The 19,266-nt window shown below is 41.2% G+C and overlaps 1 protein-coding gene across 5 annotated transcripts in view; it reads left to right on the plus strand.

Annotated features, from left to right (window-relative positions):
• The window catches only part of rptor (regulatory associated protein of MTOR, complex 1), a 191,555-nt gene that overhangs the window by 149,556 nt on the left and 22,733 nt on the right, over positions 1-19,266 (plus strand). For all 5 annotated transcript variants that reach the window (XM_063476950.1, XM_063476949.1, XM_063476951.1 and 2 more), the window contains 5 exons: positions 655-773; positions 9,011-9,114; positions 10,211-10,388; positions 10,506-10,616; positions 16,688-16,793. In XM_063476950.1, the coding sequence (XP_063333020.1) occupies positions 655-773; positions 9,011-9,114; positions 10,211-10,388; positions 10,506-10,616; positions 16,688-16,793 (618 nt within the window). The remainder of the gene's footprint in view (positions 1-654; positions 774-9,010; positions 9,115-10,210; positions 10,389-10,505; positions 10,617-16,687; positions 16,794-19,266) is intronic.

Genomic DNA, 19,266 nt, shown 5'->3' on the forward strand with positions numbered 1-19,266 from the left:
AGGGTGAGTTTGAATAAGAAAAAGAGTTCATTCTAACACAAAGAGACACAACAGGCTGGTGGTGCCCCCAAACAAACTGTTGTCAGCAAGAAACTCTTGTGAAAATGACAGAAGGAGGAGAGGAGAAAGTTCAAAGAACAACAAACAAACTTCAGAGAAAATCAGCAAATTGTCACATTCACTGCAAAGACGATTCAGAAGAAAAGAATAATGACGAGTGAACAAAAACACCTTGACAACAGGAAATGCTTTGTTCATTTGTATTCATGATAACAGCAACAGTTCTCGGCAGTGGAGCTCCGGTGGATGCGGAGAGCCAGCTGTTTGTTGCGTGTGTGTGTTGTGCGTTGATTAATTGTGTACATTAGCTTACACCAGAGGTCCGTTTCCCTCTGCCAGCCAAAAAAACCTATAACAACTGCAGGAGAGGTAAATGACCGGAGAGGGTAGCATGAAGCTAATGAGATGAGCACTTAGCTCTTCTTGTAATGAACATGGAAGTGAATTATAAGATCTACATCAGTTTGAGGTGTACAGTATGAGTTTGTGGGTGTTTTATACGTGTGTTAATCTTCTCAATGTGTGTGATTTGTGTCTGTTGTTTAAAACTTTGCTTCCAAGCTGAATTTTTCTCGTTTTATTTGTCTCTTCTAGGCGTGTCCTTCAACAGTGTTTACACTCAGATCTGGAGAGTGCTGCTTCATCTGGCTGCAGACCCTTTTCCTGAAGTGTCAGATCTGGCCATGAAGGTCCTCAATAGCATAGCATACAAGGTGCGTTATGTTCGGGTCTTTAAAGCTTTTATCACAAACTGTGTATTAAAGACTGACTTTCATTTGGCTCAGTCACACCAGAGCAAGAACGGGATAACAACCTTCTCTTGAGTAGGAAGTAAAACCTGACCTGTGGTTTCCTGGCAGCTGCAATGAATTAGTTTATGTTTGGGAACAGATTGCAAGTATTTGTGGGAACCGGGCTACTGCTTTTGATCACAAGATGATTACACAAGTTGTCTAATGGAACCCAGCCTGTCTCCAAACAAGTGCAGATGACTCAGACTGACTTCATTCACTGGTCGATAAAGGTTTGCAAACAACAGCAGACAGGTTGCCGACACCTTACAGCCAGTTGGACTGGGATGCGACTCTGCAATAGGGTGGTTGCTAAGCAGGTTTATCCTGGTTCCAATATACGGTCCTTAAAAAAAAATTATTAGGCCAAGCAGCAAGAAAATACAAATATTTTATAATTTTGCGCTTTGACTGACTCCATCTTCATGCTGGTTTATCGCCGTTTTGATGCACCAGACCTGCTTTAAAAATGGCAACAGACTGATTTCATGTTCATTGTACATGGCCACACTTATTTTGGTCTTGCTGCAGTTCAATTCCCAAGCGCTGTTTTTTTTTTTCCCCCCAGTGTGACTGTAGCGTAGTTGGTTGTGGAGTCCCTTTCTGAAGCCTCAGTGTTAGCATTTTGATGGTTGCTATGTTGTAATTAGCAGTAAGCTAATGTTTGCAAGTAGAGCAGGGCGATATGACCAAAAATATTTATCACGATATACATTTGAAAATTTGCGATAACGATATAATTGACACAAGACAAAATACTTTACAACTCCTCAACTTTATTAGTGCAAAACCCCCCCCACCCAAAAAACATCAATGTATTTTCACTTAATCAAGCAGCTGTTTTTTATGTGCATTACAGTTATATAAAAATTTAACAGTGCAAATGCAAATTCCTTGCTGACAGTTTAACCAAAAGGCATTTCCAGTGGAAATTGGCCGACATATCCTCAGCATAACCATGTATAATATCCACAAAACTTAAAAAGAGGTTATACACACACAATACCGTAATATTATGTTGAAGCACAGTACGTATCACTCCACCAGGCTCCTGCCTACGATAGCCGTAATGCTCCAACAATCCATCAAGCGGTGCGGCTTCGTAGCTTAGCAAAGTCGTACTAAAACATTTGACAGATTTTCGAGCGCCGTGTACCACATAAAATCGTTTCGAGGGTCAGTAAACACAACCAGAATTCATACATAAGGCACACGGGATTATAAGGGGCACTGTCGATTTTCAGAAAAATCAAAGGATTGATTTTAAGTGTGCCGTATTTTCCAAAAAACACGGTAACAACGACGGCCCGCTAGCATGCTCTACCAAAAATTGTGCTTTGTTGTGTATCTGACGGATGAAAGCTAAACCAGTTCCACACCACTGAAGTTGCAGCGTTTTTACAAACCAGTTCTGGTTCATCTGTTTCATTCAATGATCCGCTTTCGCTCTTCTTATTCTCCGTCGCCGCCATGTGCGTATGTAAACAAAGCATGCGCGTTTTACCCATATTCTATCGCGATATTTCATTTTCTTATCGTTGCCCAACATTACACCGGTATTACCGTGAACGGTATGATATGGCCCAGCCCTACTTGCAAGCTTGGATAACATATTCATCCATAGATTGAATACAAACACTAATCGAGTCGCTGAACTCCATGTTTGTGGTTTTGGTGCTTTTTGGAGAATTTTTAATGAATTTGTCCAATAAATAATAATGTGCCTTAATTTAATGTAAAATACCCATAGAATAAGTATTGTGAAGGGTAAAAGTAGCCAAAATCATTTTTTCACCAGGTTGTTAAAAATCTAAGCGGCCTTTTTTATCATGGTCTAAATAGATCGACTCCCTTTTAGAGCCGCCCTCGTGTGGCCATTAAAGGAACTGCATCCACTTCGTTTTTCAGCTCTTCAGGTTGCTGATTGTTTCTCAAAAAGGCATCTGTGTATCACTGACAAGCATTCAAGAAAGAGCGGGGAAATTAGTTTTACAGCTTTTGCTTACTGCATTTTGAATTTAAGGTTTGAGCCTTTTCTTCCTTTTCCCGCTGTCCACGTTATAAGTAATTCTTAAAACTGAGTGTCATCTCATTTTCTGGAGTCTAATATAATGAGGATATTATAATTGACTTTTTGTCTCTGTATCCCAGTATATCAGTTCTTTTTCACCTCATGGTTATACAGTGAAAAAGATCAGCTTCCAGCACACATGCCCCTCCCTCCCACTGGCATTTGCTTCCTCCGAAAGGCCATTACTTTTGTGCAAATGCAATTAAGGGCCAATGACTCCCCGAGGCTTGGCAGAGCGGAGCAGAGCAAAGAGGCTGCCGTAACTTAAGGAGCTATAATAACCACTATACTCCACCACCCATCCTAAGCCTCGGGCAGGATTTCTTGTGTTTTCCACCACCAACACCAATTGTTCCCTCTGTTACCTTCACACAGGCAGCATCTCTGCATTGAGGCTTCCGTCTCAGCTGCAATAAAACAAAGAACAGGACGCGATTAACAATATAATGCAATAGACGTTTTCTTCTGCCAGCACCGTAACACATTTTTGGAGCATGAGTTATTGTGGACCTGCACACTAAAGTCAATTTAACAAACAGTGGTGTCATATTTATAAAGATTAGGTCCCTGACAAGCAACATATGAGAACAAGCAGATTTTCAGCAATGCTATAATCCCAAGGAAGACGCCTTGAATGGAAGGAGACAGGATTCAGTCGCGCCCTGCACCTGCTCAGGACACTTTTGGGACACCTTTAGGGGGTTAATCATCATCAGTCATGTTAATCTTTCAAGCTGTAAACTTGAGACTTGATTGAAAAAAAAAAAAAGAGGACTTTTACAGAGTTGCACAGGCTCAATTTTTAAACCCACAGAGTCTGACTAATATAGTTGTTTGTAGTTATTTATTTACTCATTTACCCAATCCTGACTCTGCACAGATTGGCTGCTTGTTTCGTTTGTGGCTTTCCAAACACATGTGGCCAACAGGGAAGCTGCGTCCTCACAAGTTGAACGTTGTTTCTCTTCTCTGCTTTTTAAATTTTCATTTCAACCATTATAAATTCCAATACTGAGATATCAGCAAATAGTTAATATTATATCTTAATATTGGGTCCCCAATAAATCTGTTGGGCTGCAGTAGCCAGGGCATGTCCTTTCAGTCACACATTAAACAAATGTGTAGGACGCCCCATCAGTGTGTGCGGCTTTGTCAAAATTAGAAGTGATTCTCAAAAACGAGGTTGTGTGTTGTTACTCGTAATGTAATTCCTTGTTTTGCAGTCTTAAAAGCTCAGTGAAAAGCCCTCAGCTGCAGCAAGAATATGAACAGGAACTGGAAAGCGAGATCATATTTTCCTTGTTCGTGGTCTCTCGACGCTCCTTTTCATGAATTTTAAATCTTCCCTTTTCCCTCAACCTTCAGCTGGTCTTGGCTGAAGGTTTTCTCTCCCCACACCTAGTTCTGTTGGGAGTTTCTTCCTGGTCAAAGGAAGTTCTTCTTCTCCACCATCACCGAGTGATTGTTAATTCGGGTCCTGTGATCACTGGGATTTTTTTTGTAATTTGTTACTTTCTCAGCCATTATATGTTGTATATATTAGAGATGGACCGATCCGATATTACGTATCGGTATCGTTCTGATACTGACCTAAATTACTGGATCGGATATCGGAGAGAAATAAAAAATGTAATCCGATCCATTAAATATCAAAAAAGCACCTCACAAAACTTGCGACATGGCGTAACTCATAACCGTAGCACGTCGGAGCAGTGTGGTCACGTGATAGAGCGGCTGTGTGTATTTGTAGCCTCGCTACCAAACCAGCATTTCATCTCTGAGGAAGTTATCCCAGAGAGAAGTAAAGCAAGTGTGTAAGTTCATCTCTGAATGTTTGTAAAGCATTCCCACGTTAAGCTTAACAACCGATATATTTAGCGACTGCCTCTCTCTCTCTCTCTCCTGCCGCTACTTCATGAAACTGCTTAATGATCAGCTGATCGGCTTTTCTGTCGCGAGTCCGTCTCTCTTCTTTGTTTTTGGCCCACTTTTCACCAGAAAGAGGAAACCAGCGGCTGAACAACAGCAGCACGTTTAAGCTTGATAAGCTGTTGTTAGAATTTATTTAATATTACTTTCTAGACCAGGATCCTTTTCTACGTAGCTGACGGCTGGGAACTGTGCAGGGGCGGATCTAGCAAAGTTTAGCCAGGGGGGCCGATAGGGCATTAACAGGGAAAAGGGGGCACAAAGACATACTTATCTTTCTTATTCTCATTTAAAATATCTAGCTTTTAATAAATAATTATCTGAATCTTACACCCAAAGTTTTAATCTGATGTAAAATATATAGAAGTCCATTACTGTATATAATAACTGTTAAATCTAATATACCCTATTTAATTATTCTTGAAAAATAATTTATTTCTGTGCATTTATTTTTCACACTGCATCAAATTAAAGTTGATTACGTCGATTAAGCATCATGAGCTGGAGGGTGGGGGGTGGTTCCCTATTTTTTTTTTTTTGCTGGGAGTCTGCAACCCTATTAGTTAGGTTGCTTAATATTTCTGCTAAGTACTCTTTAAAATACCAGAATAGTAAGGATGGAGTAGGTTTAAGTTTATTAGATTGATCAGTGTTGCTGAACTATGAAATATTTTGGGTGCAGTGTATTTTTTACATACAGGTATAACAGAATAGCTTTAGTGTTGTTGTTTATTTAAACTTGAGTATGAACTTATACAAAATTCAGCAAGATATTAAAAAAACCAGTTTTATTGATTAAAAAACACACTATATCGGATTCATATCGGTATCGGCAGATATCCAAATTTATGATATCGGTATCGGACATAAAAAAGTGGTATCGTGCCATCTCTAGTATCTGTAGTATGTAAATAACATTGAATTGAATTGTCTAAGGATGGCTTCCTTTCAAGTTGTTATAGATTAATAAATGTATTATATCTCTATGTAACATCTACTTGTAAATAGGACTCAAACAAATGTTCTTAGAACAAGTGGTAAACAGAACTGTACAAAAATTTAAAAAAATATCACAACAAAGACGAGAAAGACTAAAAAATAACGAGACCTTAAACGGAATAAGCACAAGTACTTTGATTTGGGATGAAAAACAAAGTATTTTGTAAATAAATAAAACAATGATGGCCAAATATTTAAAGGTAATTTATTCCAATGAGGGGAAGGATAGAAAACAGACATTAAAGAGGATTTGATCTTAGCGTTTGATGTGGAATTTGAAGAAGGAGCAAAATATTGTTCTGGACTCTAACGATATCGTGAGTGCACATTTTAAACAGTGGCGTTAACAGTCTTTTTTATTTTTCCCTCTCTCTCAAAGATCTCGGCAACAACTGCTTATTTTAAGAACCCTCATTCAAGTTCACAAGTGCTAACGGCTCTTTTAATTAAGATTTTAAATGTCAAATGTTATTGATTTGTAACAAAGCGAAACAAGGTCAGGAGCTAATTAAAATGTACTTGCTTCCAAGATGATTAAGGCTCTAAATGCTTTTTTTATAGTCCAGTGTTGCTGTCTGATGCTGGGAGTCATGGAGATTTTTAATAGTATATACATTTTGAACACATTGTGATTCTTTTATTCAGGTGCATCTAGTCGTTTTCACAGATGTGTCGCTAATAAAATTGGATCACATCCATCTGAAGCAAATCCAGAGGTTTTTTTATGTTTGAATGGCAAAGATTTACTATCCAACACAGCCCTTATCTCCCAGTTGTTTGCCTGTATTGAAAGGAGATTATTGGTTAAGAGAGAGAGGGTGAGAAGTTCGACCATTCGGGAGGGGCTCAGAGTAGAGCCGCTGCTCCTCCACATCGAAAGCAGCCAGTTGAGGTGGTTCGGGCATCTGAGAAGGACGCCTCATGGCTGAGGTGTTCCGGGCATGTCCCACAGGGAGGAGGCCCCGAGACAGACCCAGGACACGCTGGAGAGATTATATCTCTCGGCTGGCCTGGGAACGCCTTGGACAAGCTGGAGGAGGTGGCCGGGAAGATGGAGGTCTGGGCTTCTCTGCTTAGGCTCTGCCCCCACAACCCAGCGCTGGATAAGCAGAAGAAGATGCATTATGGTTAAGAACTTAAGGTTCTCAATGAAGCCCCCAAACATCATCTTTACCTGCTTCTCTTCAGTGGTTTACTGTGAAAAACAGTTTAATTTAAAGTTTCTCCTCATCTACAAAGTCTTGAAAAATCAGGCCCCATCTTACCTCAATGATCTCATTGTACCATGTAAGCCCAGCAGAGCGCTTCACTCTCAGACTGCTGGTTGGCTTACACTTGGAGTAGAATGAGAGGCGGAGCTTTCAGCTCCAGTTTGCAGTCAGGAGACAGACATACTAGTTTTTTAAGATTAGACTTGAAACCTTTTGATAAAGTGTAAATTCGGGCTGGATTTAAAAAAGGACCCTGATCTTTCCCTTAGTTATGCTGCAGTAGGCTCAGGCTGCTGTGGGATTTAATGCGAGTACTGCTTCTCTGCTCACCACATGTGTATATACCACAGATGCCGCAGATAGCAGCACCTCCCTGAGCTGGTTCTGTTAAATGGAAGTTTCTGCCAGTGGTCGTGTGATTGTTGGAGTCTTTACCCTACAGTGTAGAGCACCTGGAGGTGACTGTAGTTTTGATTTGGCGCTATATAAATAAACCTCAATTGAATAGAAGAATTCCCTCAATTACCCTCAATCACTTTCAGCTGTTCGATCTCATCATCACATGTCACAGCGATGTCGGGTGCTTTCTCCAGCAGTAAGAAAGCTCTACATAATTTAACAGGATTATTCAGACTTTTCTTTCTTTTCTTTTTTTTCCCTGAGCTGTCATCCGCTTCCACAGCTGTATCCTTCGACAGCCTCTGACTAATGTGTTTGCGCAGTTGACTCGCTTTCCAGCCAATTAATGATAGAGGAAGTGTGGGGAAGTGGGTTGAAGTCGGAGAACGAGCCTGTTTCCCCGCGTGGAGTAGAGCAGCTGCTAGCACCAGTTTCAGCCCAGTTTCCCGCTAAAGCTGCAGTTTTGCATGTCACATTTTCCGCAAAGCTTGTCAGCAAATAAAGCAGGTGCTCTCCCGCGTTAGCGTCTGGTTTGTTTGCCGCATGTTGACGATCAGCAAACACTGATGAATAATCCATGAGCATGTTACTTCACTGAGTGGAAACGCTCTTCCGCCCGGATGCTTTTTGTTTCAAAGACCTTTTGTTTGTGCTGCAGTGAACAGTTCAGGTTTCCTGTTGTTTGCCTGCACGAGCTATGTGCTTACCGCTGCCCTCCTCAACATGCGTTTCTCCTTTGTGTCGCACATCCACCCCACAATTTCTGCAGAAGACATAAGCGCGTCCTTTAGTTCCTTATCTGCTTTTCCTTTTATGCCCCGTCCCATCATATTGATCTTGTTGTGCATGAGTGGAAAAGCTGCTTTCATTAGTGATCTGGCTTTTTCCATAATAATTGTTTCCGCTGTTTTTCCTGCTGTTTTCTTTCATTTGACTTGCCTCCTAATGAAGCGCCAACAGCTAACCCTCATAACTGATGTCTCGTCCCCCTCACAGATGCAGCCGTTTTTATGGGCCTGATCTTTGCATTAAAAACTTTCCTGCCTCGCTCTCAGCCTTTCAGACGCACAAAGCAAAAGATGCTCACTGCAATTTTGCAATTAGCATAGAAATCAAATCAAAGGTAGTAAAATGTGTTTGCTTGTGTTAACTGGATTTACACTGCACACAGTTCTCTCCCCACCTGGCTCGAGTAAACAACAGCTCTGCTATTCATCAGTGATGCTTTGCCTCTATTGTCTTTATTAAGTTTGCCCCTCCCTCGTGTGCAGCCATTAGACAACTCACAATGAAGAGGTTATATTACCTGCTCACTTAATGGGATAAACCTGTGGAAATTTAGCAAACTTTGTGAAGTGCTGCACTTTTTATGCAGTTACAGCAGGAATATTATCCAGATTTTGGGCTTTTTTCTGATCTAGACACTTCTGCATATTTGTCTCTGAAAGCTTTTGAAAAATCTGGGAAGAAATATCAAAATTTTAAACTGTGAATCCAAATGTGATCGTCAGCAGAAACAAGAATAAACAGACTTTTTTTTTCTCCCTCAGGCTACGATGAATGCCAGACCTCAGAGGATCCTGGACTCAGGATCGCTCACCCAGTCGGCCCCGGCCAGCCCCACCAGCAAGGGCACGCACATACACCAGGCTGGGTGAGGACGGAGCTCACACATGCATGAACGCCGTGACACACCGAAAACTCCTTAAACGGAAACCCCAGAGCATTTGAATCATGTGTTAGACAAAAAAAAGTTGCATTTAATCATCACGATGTGCGTCATTTGTAGCAGGCGAATGGGGTTCTGGCCAAATGTTACTTTAAAATGTATATTGAATTATATGCATGGTGCATGAACCAGGATAAAATATAAAAATCAAGCAAAATTAAGTGTAGATTCAGAAGAAAAATAATTATTAGCATTTTAAAATTGAAATATTATTCATGAGCTGTTTGATTTCACAATTGAATAATTTCCCAGTTTGCCTGTTTGTGCATCCAACACCCTTCTGTCATGGTAAATAGTTTTCTATGTGCATTAGAGGAAAGATTCCACCCTTTAATTCAGAACTTTCAGCTTTGCAAACCCCTTCATGGTCATCTCTCGTTATGCCTCTGCAGCAAATCCAGAGCTGCTGTTACATTACACAACCTGAAAGTTTCCTTCTCACCTCTTTAATGTGCACATCTGCATTTTCACCATTATCTCAAACCTGTGCAGAGAGCAAATCATCGGCTTCTGGGTCAGACTGACCAAAATTTCTCAGGAGCAGCAGCTGGGTTTAACAGTCTGGGGAAACTCAGTACTGTCCAAGCCTGAAAGTGGCTCATCAGGTCAGAAGAGCGAGGCTGTGTCCCGTGAGAGGCCCTGAGGTTCGACCATAACGTCCCGAGGTGTCTGAGGGATTTTTGGCTACGTTAAGACAACCTTCATTCATAGCCAGCTCTACTTGCAGGATTTGACTTTGTCCTCCAATACGATTCAAGTTTAAGAGTCGCATTTTTTGCATACTAGAGGAGATCCCCCATGCATTAAAGGAATAGATGTGCGAGTAGTGAGAGGAGGACTGCAGATGAGTGAAAAAGCAAAGAAATAGCAGCTGTCCTTTAGACAACACAGAAGAAGTGATGTTAGATTTAGCAGCTGTGTTACATTTAGATGTAACACAGCTGCTAATTTAAAAATAAAAGCACATAAAATGTGCATTCGTAAACTGACCCCTAAATCCTCTTGTCCTCTTTTCCTTCAGTGGTTCTCCACCAATGCCCAGCACCAGCAGCTCCAGTCTGACCAACGACGTTCCCAAACCCCCCACCAGGGAGCAGCCGGCCACGCGACCGCCTTACACCCCAACGCTGGGAGGACAGGCGCCCCACTCACACCAGTTTACCCGCACTCGCAAAATGTTTGACAAGGGACCCGAGCAGGTAGAGAAAGATAAACCTGCCGTGCTGCTGTTAGTCACTCTTGTTCTGTCTCTCTCTCTGCTTCGTTTAAATCTTTAAATCACAGAGGTTTTTTTTCTTTTTTGTATTTTTCTTTAGGCAGCTGAAGACAGCGATGAACCAGGTGGTCACAGGAACTACATCAGTCCGGCCCTCCAGACAGGCTTGTGCGACTGGAGCGCCAAGTATTTTGCTCAACCTGTCATGAAGGTCAGTGTCATCATTTGTGTTCCTCAGATGTCAAACTGGTCAGCTTGCTTACTCTCCCACAAAAGGCTGGCTCATTGCACATCGCTTTGTCGCTGATGGTTGGTGAAGTGTACATGGCAGCCTGTGTAACCCTCTAATGCATTTAACACCCTGTCATATCAATAATGGAGTGACTATCAGTGCTGTCTAATTAGTAGTCACTCCAGTCGCTCACCTCGAAGGTGAGAGAAATCTAACTGAGGATCTACCCTCTTCAGATTGCGAGCAGTTTTTTCACCCAGGAACGCCCCTTTAGAGGTGACGAGAGAGTCGGGGAAGACCTCAGCCCCTTTCAGACACTGACAATAAAAAAATGGTTTTAATACAGGGAAAGTGCTGCATAGTGCACCTTTAAAAGGAGAAAGGACATCGCCATATTTTCAAATCAAGAACTTAGAAATGTTTTCTTGTCCTCCTCCATATTCCACTGCTAAGCCATCTACCACTTTAAAATCAGCTTAAGTCAGTTGCTAAGCAACAAAGCAGCACAATATGGCAGATAATTTTCTGTTTACACACATTTATGTGAATTTGTGTCACTGGTGCGTGTTTATCATGCTTTTTTGCAACAGTTTGAGGACAGATTGAGCTGTCTGAGGACATAAACTCTGTGTTATAGGATTTATTTTAAAAAGTAATGAAGTCCTGTGGAAAACAGCAGGGTGGGGACCGATCACAGTGAGAGAGAAAGTACCTGCTGTTTGTACGAGATGGCTTTGCTGAATAATGAGCTCCATAATGTAACATCCTCCTGAGTGAAACTTAAGATTAAGAGAAGTGCTTTCACCCGGCACAGTAGTAACACCGAAATTCTTTAATATTAAATCAAACTAACGCGTGTTTAAACGGCCTGAACGTGTCGTCTTTTCCAGGAAAAAAGGCAAACAGTGTCAGCACATTTTTGTAGGTTAAACAGGAAGAAAAGCGATATAAAAAGAGCCAGGGTCAAACAGAGGAGAAAATGGAAACTTTGCAAAGTGCATGAAAAATAATAGGGGGTCGTTTTTGCTCATGGCTGATATAGAAAGAAGATATTAGTAAAATAAAATATTTACAAAACATGTAAGATGTTTTAGGGGGAAAGTGGAGCACAGGAGAGAAAGGAAAAAATAAAAGATGATGAAAGTAAAATATTTGAAAAGGAAAGCAGACACTGAGGGGCAAATAGAGGTGGGCGAGGAAGAAAACAGAGATGCTAAAAGTGAAAGAAAACTCAATATGAAGAGCATGGTGGTGGGATGAATAGGATGAAAGAAATACGGGGCCAGGAGTGGCAACAAAGGCTGATAAAAAGCAGAGAGACGACTGGATGTGAAGGCGAGTGAACGAGCTCACAGAGTAGATGGAGGAGGAGGAGTAAAGGGGAGTTTTGCCGCAAATCATAACGCTGTGTTGGCAAAATTTTGAGTGCTGTCATAAAACTTAACTCCATTACAAAGCCGTGTGTGTGTCTCAAAGTCTGCACACAGGTTATCATATCACTGTGTCAGCAGCACACCAGAAAAATGTGTATATTTGTGTTAGTGTCTCCACACATCTGTGAGAAGCAAGGACGCTGAAGACTCCTCACATGAGAGACAGAAGAGACGTCCTCTGCTTCAGGTTTATATTTGTTTGAGAAGCAAAGAGCCGTGGTTACATGCACAGCTTCATGTGGACTTACTATCCTCATAGCCAGCTTCATATTTTTATTCTCGGACTCTAACTTTGTCTGAAATCCATCTTTATTCTGACACTTGTCCAGTTCAGGGTCTCGGTGGAGCCTTTCCCAGCAGTCACAGGGTGACGGGCAGGGTGCATCCAGGACAGGTCGCCACAGAGAGACAGACAACCACTCACACAGTCACACCCATGGGCAGTTTAGAACCAGCTGACATTATTTTTTGTCTTGAAGTGTTTTACTCTTATTTTATTAGTCATCACTTTTAATGTCAGTGTTATTTTTCCTAATTATATTAATATATATTTTTCCCCCCAGGGGCATATTTTTCAGAAATCATGGATGATGGTAAAACACAAATACAGAACTTTTTGAGAGCTTACAGTTATAAGACAGCATTAATAACTCTAGATTAGGTTGTGATGAAATCGGCAGAGACGGAAACCTAAAAACATTTCCAGTTCATTTTAATTTTATTTAAGTCATTTTGTGATCACGAGTTTCAGCTAGGCCTCAGTCGTGTAGACCTAGAGTGGCTGACTTGTTAGCAAACACCAACAACATTTCGCTGAGCAGTTATGAAACTTTAAAAAGTGCAACGAAAGGGGAAAGGGGGGATTTTAATTTGTTATTTTTTCCAGCATTTTTGAGCCTCCCAGACTTCTGTAGTTCAGGACATGGCAACATGAAAATTTCAGGACTGAACACCATATTTATACCAAGTGTCGCTTTCTATCTGTAACCAGCTTTGAGCCTCAGTAGCAAAATTTGTAAAGGCAAAAGTGCACCACTTTAATCTCTGCCATAGAGAAACTGTAGCATTGGTGACGTGGCTGCTTCATTTGTTTTCTGATCATTCGCTGAATTTTGGGAAATCTTTCAAGGGCCATGTCACCACGTGCTCCAGGCAGTCAAAACTAGCTGCACCATATGAAAGTTTGCCTGATTAGTAGACATTAGGACAGCATTCCTGAAATATGTCTGTCCATCTTGGATTGGAAGATTTTTATACCATCCAGCTTTGAACCACTGAGAGAAATAGGACCATCATTTTGCAGACACAGCCAACAATGTCACCACAATTTGTTCACGCTGGTCATCTTTAATCTGGCATAGCCCAAAACATTTCAGATGTACAGATTTGAAGTTTAAAAAGTAGTGTTCATCGCATCGCACAGCTCAACACTCCCAAGACGCAATGCTAAATGTCAATGAGAAGTAAACGTGTGAAACCTCAAGGGCTGAATAAAGAGGCTAAGGTGATAGTGCCGAAAACTACAGTACCTGTAATTGTCCTTTGAAGCTGGCTCCAAAAGTGAGCCAGTCACCATAAAACATAAACTGTTAAAATGTCCACCGTTTGTAGCCAAAAGCAAAGTTTGGGTTTTTAATTGAGAGGGGCTATTTCTGTCAGGTTTCAGCTCTACAGGCCTCCTCTGCCATGTTTGTGCTGTTGGTGCCTTTTGGAGCAGTTTAATGGAAACTTCTGACAAATAATCTGGTTTACTGTTTGGACCATCTGAGAGGTTTGTGATTCAATTTTGGTTGAGGTCAATTCTAGTAATTTGGTACCTGCAAAGTAATGGATGCAGTTTGTTAACCAAGCGCCATCCTTTCATCTCAATATGGTCACTATTAGACCAAAACACTAACATGGAAATCACAGATAACTGCTGACTGTTGTTTGTCTGCTACATACACACAGTCTGTTTGGCTGTCCACATACTTTTGGCCTTACTGTACACTACACACTATTGATTTTACTGTATATGCACAGCGTGCAGAGCTGTGTGGAGATTGTGTGAGAGACTCTCTCACACACATTTTTCTCCTCAGGGTCTCATTATACGTTACATTAGCAGCTGACACGCTGCAGCATACCAACCCTCGCAACGACAGCATCAGCCAGCAATTTCCACACAGGTCGACATCAGACTTCTAAATCTGCCTCCTCTGAGAAACCATAAAACCCTAGAGACACTGTATATGAATGATTTGACTGAACACACGCTACATACAACATCTTTCTCACAGACACAAATCTGTTTATTCGCTGTGAGGTGTTACAGTATGTGTGTTTTATTTCTCCAAAAGCCAACACACACCAGGCGAGGACATTGCAGGAACAGTAGTAGTGTGGTCACATGGTACTATAACTTTGTGGGTGGGTGGGGTGGGGACTGTTTAGCATTCAGGTGGCGTGGGAGGCCTTGCTGTAGAAATGTGCTTCATAAGCACACGCTGGCACCCGACATTTAAAACCACACACATACATTTACAGTTTTCCTCTGTTGTTTATTCACAGCCGCGCAGTTAACGTTTAATTTATGACTTTAATTCATGGCGCTGAAGAATGACACAGACTTGCTTTATATTAAACTCTGCATATTTAATGTCCTGTTTAAAAAAAAAAGTGATTCTGTTCCCTTAAAATAAAGTGGGCAAAAGTCTGTGGGGCCCATTTTGGTTACATAAGACTTAATAAAGTTAATACTTTTAATATTGTCCCACTGCTCAATAGATGTGATGAGATGTGATTACATAAAGTGAACTTGATACCTGGACTCATTATCTTGGTAATCGCATGAGCGTCCCTTAACATTGTTGCACCGAGGCGATTCAGGCTTTACTGTGAAGTTGAAAAACTTTATGGGAATGAGCACAGATTCTCAAAGGAAAGTCTTAACATTAAGGAAACTATGAATCAATCAAAAGGTTTATAATTTTGCCCATGTTTTAGTGGCCTCACTGGAACGTGTGTATCTCTAAAGCTCGCTATACTGACAGAGCACTGAGTCCTGCCAACACAAGAAGGAAATACATACTCTGTAAATAAAAGATGGATGGGGGTAGCCACTGTGACATAACCTACTTGTTTCTACAGCGTGCTGAAACCAGTAGGTTATGTACATGTCGTGTATCCTGTCTTCCTTCTCTCACCCCAACTGATCGTGGCAGATGGCCCCGCCCCTCCCTGAGCCTGGTTCTGCCGGAGGTTTCTTCCTGTTAAAAGGGAGTTTTTCCTTCCCGCAGTCGCCAAAGTGCTTGCTCATAGGGGGTCATATGATTGTTGGGTTTTTATCTGTATGTATTATTGTAGGGTCTACCTTACAATATAAAGCGCCTTGAGGGCGACTGTTGTTGTGATTTGGCGCTGTATTAATAAAATTGAATTAAACTAAACCGTCAATAGTAGCATGTTTTTAATAGTCTGCAGGGACCATATTTGAACGAGAGGTTGAGTGCTAAACTAGCAGCTAATGCAAACTTAGTTAGCAAGCTGCTAACTATTAAATGATTTCATCTCAGAGACAAATCTGAGAAGTAGTAACAGTATGGGTAACATAAACACACATCAATTTTACAATGTCTGTCACTTTATTAGGTACACAACAAGCTATTTACCTCCTACTTTGTACTGACACCAACAACCAGCCACAGGACGAATCCACGAGTATCAACAATCCAACTGCAATTTTTCCAAGAATTGCAAATTCTAGTTAGGAATAAATTTATTACTGTAAGATTATCTTTATAAGAGCGTAGACATGAGGACAAAATCATCTTTGGATACACTAAAATGTAGTATTTTTACCCTTGGCTAGAAAGCTGTGCTAGTGGGTTGCTAATATTAGATTTTCAGTAGATAATCTGGCTGCTAAAATAATTAACATTGTGAAATCCTGTGGCTTTTTGTGTGTCCCACGTAACTACAGAAGCTTGCTGACATAGAGATAGCATCATCATTGAGCTACATTAATCATCTGGCACACAGAAACCTAAAATGTTGAGCCTTTGCTAACTGTTAAGAAAACAAATCTAACTGAAAACAGGGTTGATATTAATATTTCAAGTGACCATATTGCTTCTGCAATATTCTAGAAAATCTACCTCAATGCAAATTAAACTCCATCTTGTAATTTTCATTAATTCAGCTTGAGGGAAGTAAAAACGTCAGGTGTGGAAAATATACAAAATTGTTCTTTTTCTTTAAATTTTACTCAGAATAGAAACTCACTGGTCTGTTTTTTTCATTGATAGTAACCATTATCCAGAGAAGAGTCCAGGCTGTATCAGGAAGGAGGGATTATAATGGTTTCATTTGTTATTTGGTGCAGTGATCTCTGAATGTGGGGGAGAGCACAACAGGATTTAATTAAGTTTTCAACTTTGAAATTTTAAATGTACTCTCAGCAAAAGTGTCAATGTTCAAGGCTCAATAAAAATGGATTTATTGCGGCAGTAATTCAATGTTGTCCCTCTGAATTTTTTATTCGTTTGTTTGCTTATCATTGTAGAAATGTTCCAGATGGGGAGAGCAGTTGTAAATCTCTTTTTCTCTCTCTGTCTTTTCTTTTATGCAATCTCGCAGATCCCCGAGGAGCACGACCTGGAGAGTCAGGTGAGGTTGGAGCGTCAGTGGAGGTTTCTGAGAAATGCTCGCGTAAGAAGGCAGAGTCGAAGCATCATACAAAGAGGTCAGTAATGCGCACAAAAGACCTTCTTCTTCTTCTAACTTCTTCTAAACACATTTATATTTCACGTCGCTGCCTGGAAGAAAGAATCGTCTTTCTTAGTTTAGACACTTAATGTCGTGGGGAGGATTTTCATAGGGGAGATGTTCAAATGAAATGAACAGATATTACTGGAAATTAAATTAATTATTAAAATCTCTTCCCTGGTTTTCATCCTATTCAGTATTGCATTAAATGAAGGTAGAGTGACTTTGGTTAGGGAGCATACGACATACACAAGCTCTGCGGTCACTTCACTCCAGCACTTAGCTTCTAACAGAGCCATGTTTAATTGAATGTTTACGGAGCCTTAATGAGAGCAGGATCTGGGTGAAATCCAGACTGTCCAAAAAGATAAAAACAGACAGAGCCTCCAACGGCACTTTTCCCTGTCGGCTGCTCTTTGTTTCCTCCGTTTCTCTGCCAGGAGGTGATTATTATTCTGCCATTCTCACCAGATTCATGTTTTTGTGTTCAAAAAGCAGATTTTTTTTCTTTCAGCCTCACTTGGAGGGGGAGCTTGATTTTCAGCGGTATTGTAATGAGAGGACTTCACAAATTATGTAGGGATGGGCTCAGGTGCATATGATGAAAGAGCAGAGGAGAGAAAAGTGACTGTCACCTAGACTGAGTAAATCATCACAGTCAGAAGGTTGGCCTGTGCTAAAGTATATCCTGCTTTATCATCTGTTTGACTGTAAGTAGGGTCAGAATTTCTAAAATCATCTAGCAGCCGAGGTCGTAATCTCACAAAGGAACAAGGCTTCGTTTTCACCTCCTTCTTGCTTGTAGAAACACTGCAGACGTTTAAAAAAAAGGTGTTTCACTTCTTCATTTAGTGAAGGATTACTTGATACTTTCTTAACTTGGCACCAACTTCTTTTATCTGCTGTGTTTTAGCATCAGGTCATTGCTGCACAGCTGTTTGATGCAGTTTCTATCACTTTCTATCACATCTGCATAAAGTGGCTGTTTATGGAAGTTATTTTTGTTTGTTTGTGTTTCTAACAAAGGTTCATTGGTAATATAATACCCAAGGACAAAATAGTCCCTATGTTAGTTGGTTAAACTGTTACTAGTGACTGACAGTCGTGTCTAATTGACTATTTCCGGAGCCCTAATGAGGCTAACTTGGGTGAAATCCAGGCTGTCCCCGAAAAACATCAAGATGCATCAAAAATTTTAGGTGAGCAAGTTTGCAAATGATTCGCAGGGATGGAAGGAGTGATTGAAATCAGTTCACAGCAGGAGACGTCCTCTTTGTGAGTCACAGGTCTCCCCTCACATGCACTCGCACATTAAAGAGGCTCCAGTGCCAGCATACACACAGACTCCCCGGGTGAAGTTTGAGCAGCTCTCAAACAGAATAACTAACACCCCCGACGTCACCGGCAGCCCCCTCCACACATGCATACACAAACACACACACAGTCACGAGGCGATTGGCGTCAGAGCTGAGGCTTGCTCACGCACACGTCTATCCCGCTCTCGTTAAATCATTGAATTCCCCTCGCAGTTTTCTGAAAGAGAGAAGTAGTAGGGTTGCCCTCATTCAGTCGAATCCCTCCAGAGAGAGCCAAGGCGAGAGGAAGGAGGGAGGAGGAGGGGGGAGGGTGCGATGGAGGAAGATGGAGGAGTTAAGAACGAGGCAGCAAAGCTAGCAAAGAGAGAAGAGAGCAAAGGATGTTCTGTAGCCTGTGAACCTGATTTGACTTGTACTGTTTTTTTTTGTTGTTGGTGCAAAGTCTGCCCACTTCACTGTGCACTTCTGAGGTGTACTGAGGTGTTTTTACAGTCGCTCTTTATCTACTGTGATGTCACACTTCATGCACATTAAGCAAGTCGTGATGATGATCTCGCCCGGCTTTTAACCACAGGCCTCCGCAGCTTCTCCCTCCAACTACATTTTCCTCCATCACAGCTGCATCCATCCCCCTTCATTCTTCTTCATCTCGTTACGGCAGTCTCGGGAGTGAGTTCGTGTAGCCAAGGACGGGGTTGGCAGCCGGCATGTGTTGTTGCCATGACAACATATAGTGAGGCAGTCAAGTCATCAGATTTATCAGCGTGTTTTTACTCGCAGTGAAACCTGCCAGTGGGGTACACAACTCCACTGTTTTCTTTGCCTCGGCTCTTCCACCGCAGACCGTTTCATGTTTTGCTCTGTTCTCTTGCTTTGCCTCAAGTCTTGCTGTCGATGGCCAGGCTGTGCTTTGTCCTCTTTTTCCTTTATTCCACGTTCTACTTCTAAAAACGTCTTCCAGGAAACTTTATTTGCTTTTTGTTTTAACTTATATACCCTTACAACCCTATAGCATCTACATACAAATACTTTAAAAACCAAATACTTGTCCTTAAATTTTTTTTTTTTTTTTTAAGTGCTACTGTTAAAAGTATAAAGTTCAGATCATACTTGACCTTTGTGTTGCGTTGTGTT

This window comes from Pelmatolapia mariae, linkage group LG6 (assembly GCF_036321145.2).
Source record: "Pelmatolapia mariae isolate MD_Pm_ZW linkage group LG6, Pm_UMD_F_2, whole genome shotgun sequence".
Classification (NCBI taxonomy): domain Eukaryota; kingdom Metazoa; phylum Chordata; class Actinopteri; order Cichliformes; family Cichlidae; genus Pelmatolapia; species Pelmatolapia mariae.